The following is a 13684-nucleotide window of genomic DNA, read 5'->3' on the forward strand; positions in this document are numbered from 1 at the left end:
TTGGATGTGCTCTTTCTGGTATCATCAAGGAGCTGACATCACCTCCATCTCTGTGAGTCAGTAGGATTTATTTATTCTCCTTTGTTTTCTGATCTGGGTTTCCAGAGAAGGTGCCTGTATTTTTGCTGGGATCTGATGACCTGCTAAACTAGGTGCTGCCAAAACATACCATTCTTGTAGACCTTCTGCTGTTCTTTCTGATCCTTCTACACCCATGCATTCCCATTCATTCTGCATTTATACTGGTCTTGCCATTTATTTTATAACTCTCTTCACAAATCCTCAATTTGTAGATGCTTATTTTTATCTTTTGATATCCATGAAGGCTGTGAGGTCTTAGAAAGTTGCAATTGTAGCATCATAATTGTCAGTGATTTTTCCTAAATCAATGCACTTCAGTCAGTCCAATGGGCCAATGATTTCCCTGTTGCATCTGAAGTATTTCCTAGAAGTGGAGCAGATTCATAGAATTTTAAATTGTCTTTTACCTGCACTTCTTCACATGCCAGAAACAGAAAGAAAAGATGTGTTCGAACTTACGAGCAGATCCCAGTAGTACAAGAAATACTCCTCTGTCTTGTGTTCTTTTCTCTGTGCAAGAGTTTGTGAAACTGAAGAATTACACTTCTCTCTTCCCAATCAGATCTATAGATACCTCAGAGGCTCTAAAAGGACCAGGTGTGTTTGATATCGTAACAGCTCATGATGTACCAGCTGCAAACGAGTTTTACTATTCTGATGAACCAGAGATTATATTTGCAAGAAACAAGGTATAACTATGATCTTTTTGTAACTGATGTTCTTAATTTTAACTGTTTTTCTTCAGCCTTTTATCCTCTTGTTATCCATCTCTGAATACTGTATTTTCCTTGATTCTCAAGTTATACTGATATTTTTAATAGCTGGTTAGCTTCATGGATGATCTAAAAATACAGAAGTCCTAAATCAAAGAAAACTTCTAAAAAGGAAACATGGATGGTGGTCACGTGAAAGAAGAATATCAGCAGCACATATGGGAATTGTTTGAACCCACTGTTCTGTTACATGATGTGTATTTTACAGGTGATTTGTGTGGGTCAGATTGTCTGTGCAGTGGTTGCAGATTCAGATGTTCATGCCAAACAAGCAGCTGCAAAAGTGAAGATAGAGTATGAAATGCTGGAACCAGTAATTTTAACAATTGAGGTACTAAGAATTTCTTTTCTCTTGCTTTTTTATTGTTTGATCTGTTTAATTAACAGAAGCAGCAGTTCACATTCTTCAGTTATTTTTTAAATATAATTTTTTAAGGAAACAAGGTGAATAAGAACATCCAAATAACCAGTCTGAGTGTCTCCCTATAATTAAATTTTCAACCTTTTGTCTAATTTTGACCACTATGATAGACAGACAACAGTCTCAAAAGTATTAAGGTTCCACAAGTTTCACAATAATACACATTAGAATGCAAAAAAAAAAAAGAACTCTTTCACTGTTCCCAGTGAGGAAAAGACAAAATGAATATGCTCATTGTTTCAAATTTTTTTGGTAGCTACCAGCTGGTCAGTCAACATATGTATATTGTCAGTTAGCTCCCAATTATCTGTAGTGGTTTTATCTGTTGTCTAGCTTACAAGCTAGGCTGGAGACATAGGAATTGTTGGGGAAATGTGAAGGGAAAGATGTTAGGCATGTAGAACATTTTAGAAATGTAATGTGGGAGTCATAGGGAAAATGGATTTATGCTGGATTAAAAAGATGACTAGAGGTAAGGAACAAAAGATACATTTGCAGGGAACCAGCATTAGTTCTGGTAGTCATTTCACAGCTTGTTTCCATAATGTGTGTGTGGTGTAATGGAATAGTCTTCTGACAGAAAAAATAGAAGTAGTCTCTTTTCAAAGACTGGCAATTTTTTTAAATATTTCATTAGAAGTGAAACTCCAATGAAGTCTTACTTGAAATAAAACAAATTGTACTTTATAAATAGATTCCACTTTTATTTAGTCCTTGTGATTTCTTCCCCTCTTAATGGCATCACTCTTTGGATGATGTGGTTGCATTCTTATTCTGTGCTGTCTTGGTCACTAGCTAGATGTATGACAGGGAAGAGCAGGTTGAATAAACTGAATGCATTTCCTGCAGAAACTGCTATCATCAGTTATGTGAGACACACCAGGAAAGAATTGCTGAAGCTGAATACACAAATTCATCAACAGTGACAGTAAAGTGATGAAATACAGTTGTTCATTAACTTTGTTGGCTGATGGCTCAAATCTCTGAAGAGAATGATGTTTGTCCTGAGATTAAAATGTTGCAACAAGTTGAGAACCTTAGAAATACTTGAAAAAACATATTTCTCCTTTTCTCCATTGCAGGAAGCTATAAAGCACAACTCGTTCTTTGAGCCAAAAAGAAAGTTAGAGCAAGGAAATGTTGAACAGGCGTTTGAAACTGTTGATAATATAATTGAAGGTAAACTGCAGAATACATTTGGTGAGAAGGTTTTGATTGTCAGTATTTGGGTTGTCTGTCTGCTCTTCGAGTCCCAGTTCTACCTTTTTTCCATATAGTCACTAGGCCTGAAAAAGCTCTTGATCACTTAGAAGACAGTGTGATTAAACCTAGTGGTCTTGTTGTCCTGCTACTACATTCAAGCTTTTTGCATCCTTTGTCCTTGAAAAAAGTCACAGAATCGTAAAGTTAGAAGGGGGTCATCTAGTCCAACCTCCTGCTTAAACCAGGTCTGGTTAGAGCAGGTTATTAAGGGCCATGTTCAGTCAGGTTTGGAATACCTCCAAAGATTGAGTTAACACAACCTCTGTAGGCATTTGTTCCAATGTTTCACCACTTTCATGCTGATTTTTTTTTTCTTATATCTGGCTGGAATTTCTTGTGTTTATTGCATGTTATCCTTCCACTGTGCATCTCTGAGAACAGTCTGGCTTGCTCTTGTCTACACCTCCCATTAGGTAGTTGTAGACAGCAATAACCTTCCTAACCCATCTCTTCTTATGGATGAATAAATCCAGTTCTCATGGTCTCTCCTTATACATCCTGTGGTTCAGCCCCGTGATCATCTTGGGGGCTTTCTTCTTTACCTGGTCCAGTCTGTCCATGTTCTGTTTAATTTATCTATGTTTTATTTGTTGCTGTGACCACTTGTATGCAATATTATTCTGCTCTTAATCCAGTTCTGTTGATGCTAGTGGAACAAGACCAATTTAATCCTACATGGAGTTTAATTTGTGTTTTTATTTTAGATAATGCTCCTTCACACAAGGAGTGTCAGAGGATTTGACACCGATTACCATAATTTACATGATGATGAGCTGTTAGTTCTTCTCTGGTTCGTTTCTTCTGTCCTATTCCCTCAGTAACACTCATGGTTTTCTCTTTTGATCAGGGGAGATTTGCATTGGGGGACAGAAACACTTTTACATGGAGACTCAGAGTGTGCTTGCTGTTCCGAAAGGAGAGGATAAAGAAATGGATATGTATGTGTCAACACAGCATCCAGCAGTTATTCAGGTAATACAGAGCGTTCTCAGAGAGGGTAGTTGGACTTGTGACAACAGAGCTTTTTAAATTCAGTTTACAAATCTTTGTTAACAGTTTAGAAGCTGGAGAAACATGAAATTGTACATTTGGATTGTCCAAAAACAGTTGCTTCGTAGTACTGCTGTATTCTGATAAACACTGAGCACTACACTGTCAGGATGAGTCTCTTATTTCCCTTTGAACAACGTACATTGTGCCCCACTATTGTAGGCATGAAAAACTGTGGAGTGCTCAGGTTCCTCCATTTCCCATTAGCTTTCCCTGCAGAGTCAGAGCCTGCTGAGGGTTTGATCAACTCTAATAGCTGTAGGTGCTCCATGCAGCAGTCTCATAATCATAGACTGGTTTGGGTTTAAAGAAACCTTTAAAGATCATTTAATCCAAACCCACTGACATGGACAGGGTTATCTTTCACCGAATAGTTTTTCAAAGCCCCATCCAACCTGACCTTGAACACTGCCAGTAATGGGGTATCCACAACTGTGGGCAACCTGTTCCAGAGCCTCACTACCCTCATTGTAAAAAATTTTTCTCATATCCAGTGTAAGCCTGCCCTCTTTTAGTTTAAAACCATGGTCCCTTGTCCTGCCAATGCAAGGGTTGGTACAAAGTGTCTTTCTCTGTTTCTTGTAAACCCCCTTTTTATATTGAAAGGACACAATAATGTCTCCCTGAAGCCGTCTCTTTCTGGCTGAACAACTCCAAGTCTCTTAGTCTTTCCTCATAGGAAAGGTGTTCTAGCCCTCTGATCCTTTTCATGATTGTAAACGGTAGAGTAAAGCCAACATAGCATGTGGTCTACATAGCAACAGCTGTAGTGCATGAAACTGATGGTATTTCAGACTCAACACTGGCATTTTGTGTTCAAAGCCTAGTTCAGCTCCTTTTATCATTTCCATTATTATTATATTGCCAATAGCCAAGTAGCATGAAGAACTTTGTATTCAAGAAAATGATTTGAAGCAAGAATGTTCCTAACACTAGCAAGACCTGAGATTTTTAAAAAACAAATAGTTTTATTTTAAATAAAAATAAAATTTGTCTTAGTAATAAAAATAATAAAAACTGTATACTAATAAATTTTTATTATCCCTGGCACTTATTGTTTGTTTAATGAAATCCAAGGGTATTATTCTTCACTTCTGTCCATGGCCCTTTCACAGTCTTCACGGTAAAGATTTTAAATGTGAACACTGCTGTGCGTTGTTATTCTTTCTTTGTTTTCTAATCTAGGGTAAAGGAAAAATTATGCTAATCTGATAAAAAATAGAAACATCTATGGATCCTTTTTCTAGAAAAGATTTCCATTTCAGAACCTTAGTTTGAGTTGGCATAAAATATTAAAACTGGTTTTACAGGAGATGGTAGCTGCAAGTTTAGGTGTTCCAGCCAACAGGATCATGTGCCATGTTAAACGAGTTGGTGGAGCATTTGGTGGGAAAATTCTGAGAACTGGCTTACTGGCATCAGTTGCTGCAGTGGCAGCAAACAAGTAAGTGCAGTACGTGCATATTCGGATATGAAATGAAAATGGGGTGAACAAGTTTTGCATTTTGGCTGAAATGCTTTCTCCTTTCCCAAAGGTGCTAGTCAAAAAGTCATACAGTCCTGACTTCATGTTTTGTAAGACTGTTCAGTGCATTTCTTTGTTTTGTTTTGTTAGACTACTTATGTTAAGCAGCTCTAGCCTCAAGAGAATTAGTGGGCTTGAAGAAGTTGGTATTAGGATAAGCTAGACATATTCAAAAGGACCAGTCCTTTGCTGGGGCTTTGTGCATACAATAAAACATGACATTAACCATCCAGAATGTCACTGACACAGCAGGATGCAGAAGGAAGAGTTCATGAATGGAATTGCTTTTAAGAAGTACTTCTAGTTCAGTCCTCAATATCTTTCAGTCAAAATTAGCTTCAATATATGAGGTATTAAGTTTTTTCTAATACTACTTGAATTAATCTAAGAATGTTAACACATAAAGCTCCATCCACCACCTTCCAAATTTGGAGGGACAGTATTGGCAATTAGCTGTCAGGGCATAGTAACTCTTATGTAAACATAGCTGATTTGCTGCAGAATGCACATCAGGCTACGTCCTGTCAGCCAAGATGATCTTGTAATCTGAGTGGTTAGCTCAATAAATTTATGTTGGTTCTATTGTCATTGTTAGAAAAAACAGCTTTTGATTATTTTTGGACATATTATTATCTGTGTTTTCAATGAACCAGATAATGCTAAAAGTCATATTTCTTTTAAACTATCTTTTTTATTGTTAGGACCTTATTTTACACCTTATGTCCTTTTTTTCTAAAGTATCTAGTTTAAATTGTATATGCATTTCTAGACTAATTTTCATATTTTTATTATCATTCATATTTTCGTTTTATTCCAAGACTGTTTCAGTATGACTCTGAATAGCTAAGAGGTGACTAACTCTTAACACTAAAATAATTTCTTCAGGAGTAGTTTGCACTGAGTTATCTTGTTGGCTTTCAAGAGTTGAAATGAAAATTCTGACATGATTGTAAATGTAAAAAATGTGAACTCTGGACATAGCTTTAAGCATGTATTTCAGCTTAAAGTTAAATTTAATCTAAATGCATGTTTATATGCATGGCTAGATCTGGATACATGATGTATAGCCATAGCCATCTTATTAATAACATCCCTTATTTTAACTGAAATTTGACTTTTCTTTTTTTTTGATTTAGAACCAGCAGGGCAGTCCGTCTTATTCTGAGCCGAGGGGATGATATGTTAATCACTGGTAGCCGACATCCTTTTATTGCTAAATATAAAGTGAGTGCCACAAGAATTAAGTGAAAAAATACCCACCTATACTCTGTGAATAAGGATTTCAGTGTTGCTGGTTATGGTTCTATTATTGAAAATTAGTATAACCAATTCAATTTTAAAACAAAACTTCTAGCCAGGGAATCAAGAGATAAAGTTGCTGTACAGTCCTTTCTCTGCTTCTTCCTCTGTCTCTTCAAGGTTTTGTTTTGGTTTTTTTCCTAGTTGCATGTCCTTTTCCTTTTATAGCTCTTTCTGTCTTTCTTTCTGGGAGCAGCAAGCTAACCTAACTCAGACTCCTTCTGCAGTGGTTTATTTTAAACTGTCCATATGGTTAGATTCACATAAAGAAAAAGCTAATTTTTCACAGAAAAAGTGTCATGCAGGAAAACTCGTCCAATGGAGGAAATTAATCTCTTCCCTGCTCATGCTCTGTCACCAATCATAACTATTTATTAGGATAATTTCTGCCTTCTTTTCCATCTCTACTTGTCATGGAAATTACACATGCCAGCCATCATAACATGTTTTGAGTCCAAGTTTCTGCTGAATTGATAAACTGAAAGATAGATTCCTCTGTAAAAGTACCTCTGTTAATAGCACTACAGCTTGAGCTCGGTGCCTCCGAAGAGGGACCCTGAAGAACAAAATTCCTGGACAATTATACCCTTATAATCTAAATTCTCCACCCCTCGTATGACAGTTCAGACCAGGACTAATATTAGGGGTCTGGAGTCTTTGCAATCTTTATTGAGTTCTTTCATTTTCTCTAACTGGGCCACTTTTCTTATCTCTAAGATTGCAACCCCCTATAGAGATTATAGCTTCTTTATCTTTCAGCTTTAACTGGCTCTGAGGCCTTCTCTTATTTAACTACCTAAAAGTTCAACATATCTAGGTAAAAATTCACAGCTTGCAGCCTAAGGCTTCAGCTTAAGGCTTTAGCTGCTAATGCTAAGCAAGTTATGCTGAACAAGTTCTATATAAGTACTTTACCAAATTGTGTGACACACTACACAGGTAAAGAAAAAGAGGTTTTATAAGATCCTTCCCTGAAGTTGCAAATGAGCCATAGCTCGTGTTGAGAATTCAGGAGCTGTTAGTGGCAACAGGTGAAAAGAGGGATGTGAAATAAAGATAACATTTCTTTGTTAATAAAAACAAATGTCATACTCCATCTGCCAGACACTATTCTTACCAATTAGAGTGGGATTTGACTTTATCTACAGTGAACATTCCTAGGTGACACACTTACCAGTTATCTCAGGCAATACACAAGGAGCCACTGGGCATCCCTGCTTCTTCCTTTCCCAGTGGGCTGATGATGCTTATTATATGCTGTAACTCTGCAGATCACAGATGCCAGGTGGAAAGGTCAATACTTTCTTTCTCTCTTGCCTTTTTATAGTTTTAATAAAAGCTGTCCAGAAATTAATAGTGCAATCTGATTCTAGTTGCGTGAGTTATGTTCATTTTCAAAATATACAAGCACTTAAGAAACGAATGCCAAAATCTAAATAGGTTACTGTTGATCCTTCTAGGTTGGCTTCATGAACGATGGTAGGATCAGAGCTGTGGATGCCAAATATTACCTTAATGGAGGATGTACTCCTGATGAATCTGTTGTGGTAAGGATTCTACACTGACAAATCTTACAATATAGAGGATTCATTAGCTGGAAAATTATGAAGGCCAAATTCCCTTGCACATGTATTATTAATCATATAGACTTTTGATGTAGGGACTCTGGGTTGTTGGAAGAATCTACACCAAGTAGTTTAACCTTTCCTTATTGTATTGGGTTTCTACAGACAGATTTTGGTAGCCACAATGATGAGGAACATGTACATTAATGCAGATAATGTCAGAACCATCTTTAGATGAAGTTCTACAAGGATACAGTGAAGCTGGTGGGAACTAGCAGGGATAACCCAATGAGTAAGCTTTCCACCCAAACAAGCTGTAGCTGGCATAACACATAGGATAACAACCTTATTTTATGGGACCCAGTGCCAGAGTGAGCCAAGATGCTTGATGCTCATCATAATAACCTGTTTTTACAGCATGGGAGTTGAATAACAGTAATCTATGCTTAACTTGGTTATTGTTCAGTAACAGTTAATAATGTTTTAACACTCTATGATTGCACCAAGATTAGAATAGACATTTCTGAGAAGAAATATTTGTATAGCTAAGAGTTGTACTATAACAATATGTCTTCACTCTGATTTATCAATAACTCTCTAAAGACTGATCAGATATGTATTTTCATACACATACCTTCTCTGAAGTCCATGAAAGTTGTGATCATTAAAAAAAACCCTTTTTTTTTATATTCTGCAAATGACATTTCAACTTATATTTCCTCAGTGAAAAGTTATATGGCATTATTCATATGCACAGTTATTGCAGCAAAATTATTTTCAGTTGTTTCTATGCAGAAGTGTTTTAAAGTTTATTGTTTAAAGCTCAGTGGAAATACTTGGAATAAAGGATTAAATTTGCCATTCTACTTACCATTGACGAGAGTCAGTGACCTCTTCATGAGGCATCAAACTGTTTTTTAACTTATTTGTCATTTTGATAGTGACTCCTAGAGCCTAGTTTGAGGTTTCTAATATGAGATTTTTCCTCTTCATATGATTTTGTGCTTGTAAATTAAAATCTCTACAAGAAAATCTTAAGAACCAGGAGAAACTGTAGACTATAGTACATATGCCTTCTGGTGGAACTAAAGCTTAAGTGTGAATTTCCATAGGATGTGATAATTCAGAATGCTTTCATCAGTTCCTTTCATAGCCACTATGACTTTAAATCTAATCTGCCTATTTTTAGCTTTGTGTGGCTTTTGATATCAAAGTAGGAGCAAAATCAATCATAAAATGGCGTATCTCTTACATCCTCAACTACTGACGGCACTCAGCTACTAGTAACATCAGTTGTGTTCCGTGAGTATCAAAGAAAGAACTGAAAACTAATCTGCTGCATGAGAAATGTAAGAATAAAGTCTGTATGTGTGCATGAGTACTCTTACTACCATTGAATGCCAGAAATCCAATTTTAAAATTAATTGTCTCAAGTAAGGTCTTTACATGAGATGAGGAAGATTTAAACGTGAGTTTGAAAGAAGCACTGTTCTGACATTAAACTAGACCTGTTTGTCCCCTACCTCAGGTTGCAGAAGTATCCTTATTAAAAATGGACAATGCATACAAGATTCCCAACTTGAGATGCTGGGCTTACGCCTGCAAAACAAACTTGCCATCAAACACAGCATTCCGAGGGTTTGGCTTTCCCCAGTCAGGACTGGTGACAGAAGCTTGGATAACAGAAGTTGCAGATAAAACTGGTTTACCACCAGAAAAGGTGATGAAATGAAGGCATCTTCTCATCTGAAACGAAGTCTATGTGGTTGGAAAGTTAAACCCCTTTAAATTAGCTTAAGTGTTTGAACAAGTCTTTTCTAAGTTACAGATAATTCGTGCTAAAATTCATGTTTTTAAATCAATGTCTGGTTGTTGACTGAATAATATGCTCTTAGAAACTGATCCAAACTGGTAATTGTTCAAAAAGCATACAGTCCCCCCAAATGGTCAGTTTGCTTCTAACAGGATTGTGTGATAGTTGTTGATTTCGTTTTTTCAGATTAGGGAAATAAATATGTATAAGAAGAACGAGCAGACACACTTCAAACAGAAGCTTGATCCACAGAACTTAATACGGTGTTGGAACGAATGTATGGAGAAATCTGCATACAACAGTAGGAAAATGGCTGCTAGTGAATTTAACAAACAAAATTACTGGAAGAAAAGAGGGGTTGCCATTGTACCAATGAAATATCCATTTGGAATGGGAACACGTCACCTTTCTCAGGTGAATTTCCTTGAAGAATAAGTGAGCTAAACATTTTACCCATAGAAGATTACAGTTACTTTTTCTTAGGATACAGAACAAATGGGTTATCTTTCAACTTCTGGAAAACAATCATCCTCCTCATAGATGTTCCCTGAAGAGGCTACACTAGATTTTAACTCTCTTCAAGCTGGGATCAAAGGTGTTTGATTTTCAGGATTTGGGCAGCTTGGACTCTGCCTACTTAGAGGCCAGTCCCATCTGTTGTGATACAGTGTTGGAATAGATGAGTTGAACACTTTTACAAAACGTTTTTGAAGACCGATGGCAAAATGTTCATTGAATCAGTTATCCACTGTAGAAATAGCTCTGAGCTTACTCTTTCTGACCGTGAGTCTACTATGGGATGCTGTTTTTAAAGACTTAACCTTTTGATGTCATCAAAGACTAAGTTAAAGGAAGAAAAAAGGACAGTAGTATTTTTGGTCTTTGTATTTTTTTTTAAGGTGAGGGTCCAGTTCTTTTGAAACAGACAGCATTCTATCAATTGCAAATTAACTGACTGGCTTATGTCATATCAAACTGGCTGTCTCTGTTCAAGATTAAAGTCACAAGGTCTTTGTAGTCTACAGCGCTAGTTCCAGCTGAGTCCAGGAGGAAAATCTTCTTCAGAATCTTACTGTTGTGTCTAATGCTGACAGCGTGCCCAACCTATGGAGTTGAAAAACCTGTGTCAAAGGCTCTCAAACATCAGTGAGAGAGAAAAGGGAACTTGCAGCAATTTGCATGTACAGCCGTTAGTGAGGGAGTTCCTTCAGCCTATTTTGAAATTGTTGAGATACTGTTGCCAGGTATAGGTTTATTTCAGGACCTAGCAACAGAAAAAGCAGATGTCCAAGGATTTGTATCTTTTTCTTTGAAGTTCATTGCAGAGGAAGAACAGCAACTAGCATTCCAAATTTTGCCATCTATTCAAAAGCAAATCTATTTAAACAGATAAACTGAAATACATTTAAAAACTTTGTCTTTTTTTATTCATCAATTCATCATATAGAACACATTTCTCACTAATCTGATCTTGATTTTGTTTTTCTTTTTTAGGCTGCTGCACTGGTTCATATTTATACTGATGGGTCTGTGCTTCTGACACATGGCGGAATTGAAATGGGGCAGGGTATTCATACAAAAATGATCCAGGTAACAAATGATCCAAACAAATATTACCTTGTGCTTTGTCTGTCATGCAGATAAATAGTGTAAAAGTTTTCTTTTAGTTAGTTAGTGTACTAGTACCAGACAATTTCTTTGTCAGCAGAGCCACTGATTCTTTGCATTGATGGAGTTAGAAAGCAAAATACCTTCATTAAGAGTCATAGAGACAATAGGAAAAGAAACCCAGACTGATTGTTTTTTATTCTTCTAATAGCATGTGAAGAGGCTTATTAGGAATAAGATTTTGGGGGCTGATCCCATAAAACCCATGCTGAAAAAGGCAGTCAGTATTCAGAGTAGTATACAGTCAAGGTGATAATATGTGCTAATGGATAATTGGGAGACAGACCTGTAAAGATACTTATTAAGTCAATGAAAGCTTGGGATCTGGGCTTGCATAATTTGCCCTAAGTCATACAGGTGTAAGAAGCAAAATCAGGAATGAATGCTGGACTTCAGTCTCAATCCAGTGTTTGAGCAGAGCTAAAACATTGCCCTTCTTTTCTGCTTCTTTGTACTGACAAGTTGGACAGAATGATTTCAGCTGGAGACTGGAAGAGAACTTGTCAAACTTTATCTTTCATGGTATTGCTGTCTTCTAGCAAGTACTGGGGAATTGTTGGAGTGTTTAGATTGGTTCTAAAACAGAGAAGACTATGTTGTTCTTCCTGAAACAGGTTGCTAGTCGGGAATTGAACATCCCCATGTCATATATTCACTTCTGTGAAACAAGCACAACAACTGTTCCCAATGCGTGTGCCTCGGTAGGATCTGCAGGGACAGATGTCAATGGCATGGCTGTGAAGGTAAAGAATATTATTTAGTTTAAAAAACACCCTATGCCTTGAGGTATTTAATGCTTGCCAAACTTTAGTCACTAGTGATCCCATAGAAATAAGTTTGTGATTACCAAAATACTGCTAAAGATGGCCAAGAAGAAACATGATTTGACAGTTTCTCAGTAATGGTGCTTATGAGTTTTCAGAATACGATCTGAGCTTTCCCAAAAAGACTTATACTTGACAAAATCCTTGTTTCATTTGAAAAACTTAACTAAACTAACTTATACATGCAAATCTTGTACCCTGTTCCTGTTTGAAGTCTACTGATTGATTAATGCAGATTCCAGCCCTTGTAACTTCACCCTTTGTGTTTTATGTTTATGCAGTTAAAATGACACCTTCTATAATACTTTTTCAAACTAAGACGACAGTAAAGCACATACTAATGAAGTAGTAACTAAAACATACCTTGAACAGTACCAAATGTATCTGTGTTAATTTTGTGTTATATTCTCCTGAACTCTCACCAGGATGCTTGCCAAACTCTTCTGAAGCGCCTGCAGCCGATCATCAACGAGAACCCAAAAGGGACCTGGAATGATTGGGTAAGACATGTGAATCCTACTGAACGTGTTTGAATGCTTGCAGAAACTGTGATGCATGTATTGTAGTCTATAAATCTGCTCAGCCTAATAATCTTGAAGTTAAAAACTCTAGAAAGAGGTTTTTCCACAACAAGATGGAGTGCTGTAGCAGGGTAGTCAAGAGAAGGTTCTTGGCCAGGCACAAGTGACCATGTGGGAGATAACAATTAGATTTATTGCTAGTACAGTGTCTAAATATTGCCAGTGCAATATCCAAATAACAAATCTATTACAATGGATTATAGAATAATCTGGTCGTGGTCCCTCCTGTTGAGTCATGAGCTTCAGTGGGATCCTCATGCTTTCTAAACTTGTCAGAGATGTGGCTAGGTGCACTTAGTCTCAGGTTTGGTTCTCAGTCTGTGTCTAAAGGGTTGTAATATGTCATGGTGTAACCCCAGCCAGCCACCAAGCACCAGACAGCTGCTCACTCACTCCCCCACCAGCGGAATCAGGGAGAGAATTGGAAGAGTGAAAGCTGGAAAACTTGTGGGTCAAGTTAAAGGCAGTTCAATAGTAAAGCAAAGGCCATACACACAAGCAAAGCAAAAAAAAAGGAATCCTTTCACTACCTCCCATGGACATGCTGGTGTTCAGCTGTCTCCAGGAGAACAGGGCCCCATTACACCTAATGGTTACTTGGGAAGACAAACACCATCACGCCAAACGTCCCTCCCTTCCTCCTTCTTGCCCCCACTTCATATACTGAGCATGATGTCATATGGTCTGGAATATCCTTTTGGTCAGTTAGGGTCAGCTGTCCTGGCTGTGTCTCCTCCCAACTTCCAATGCACCCCCAGTCTCCTCACCACAGAGGCAATACAAAAAGCAGAAAAGGCCTTGGCTCTGTAAAAACACTGCTC

The 13684-nt window shown here is 37.3% G+C and overlaps 1 protein-coding gene across 1 annotated transcript in view; it reads left to right on the forward strand.

The window, feature by feature from the left end:
- The window catches only part of AOX1 (aldehyde oxidase 1), a 40286-nt gene that overhangs the window by 16826 nt on the left and 9776 nt on the right, over positions 1 to 13684 (forward strand). The window contains exons 18-29 of the mRNA XM_027678222.1: positions 644 to 770; positions 1063 to 1185; positions 2358 to 2454; positions 3386 to 3510; positions 4899 to 5032; positions 6250 to 6337; positions 7873 to 7959; positions 9506 to 9697; positions 9977 to 10204; positions 11285 to 11380; positions 12073 to 12201; positions 12708 to 12782. Of these exons, the coding sequence (XP_027534023.1) occupies positions 644 to 770; positions 1063 to 1185; positions 2358 to 2454; positions 3386 to 3510; positions 4899 to 5032; positions 6250 to 6337; positions 7873 to 7959; positions 9506 to 9697; positions 9977 to 10204; positions 11285 to 11380; positions 12073 to 12201; positions 12708 to 12782 (1501 nt within the window). The remainder of the gene's footprint in view (positions 1 to 643; positions 771 to 1062; positions 1186 to 2357; positions 2455 to 3385; positions 3511 to 4898; positions 5033 to 6249; positions 6338 to 7872; positions 7960 to 9505; positions 9698 to 9976; positions 10205 to 11284; positions 11381 to 12072; positions 12202 to 12707; positions 12783 to 13684) is intronic.

Source organism: Neopelma chrysocephalum, unplaced genomic scaffold (genome assembly GCF_003984885.1).
Source record: "Neopelma chrysocephalum unplaced genomic scaffold, ASM398488v2 Primary Assembly neopelma1_44, whole genome shotgun sequence".
NCBI classification, from domain to species: Eukaryota; Metazoa; Chordata; class Aves; order Passeriformes; family Pipridae; genus Neopelma; species Neopelma chrysocephalum.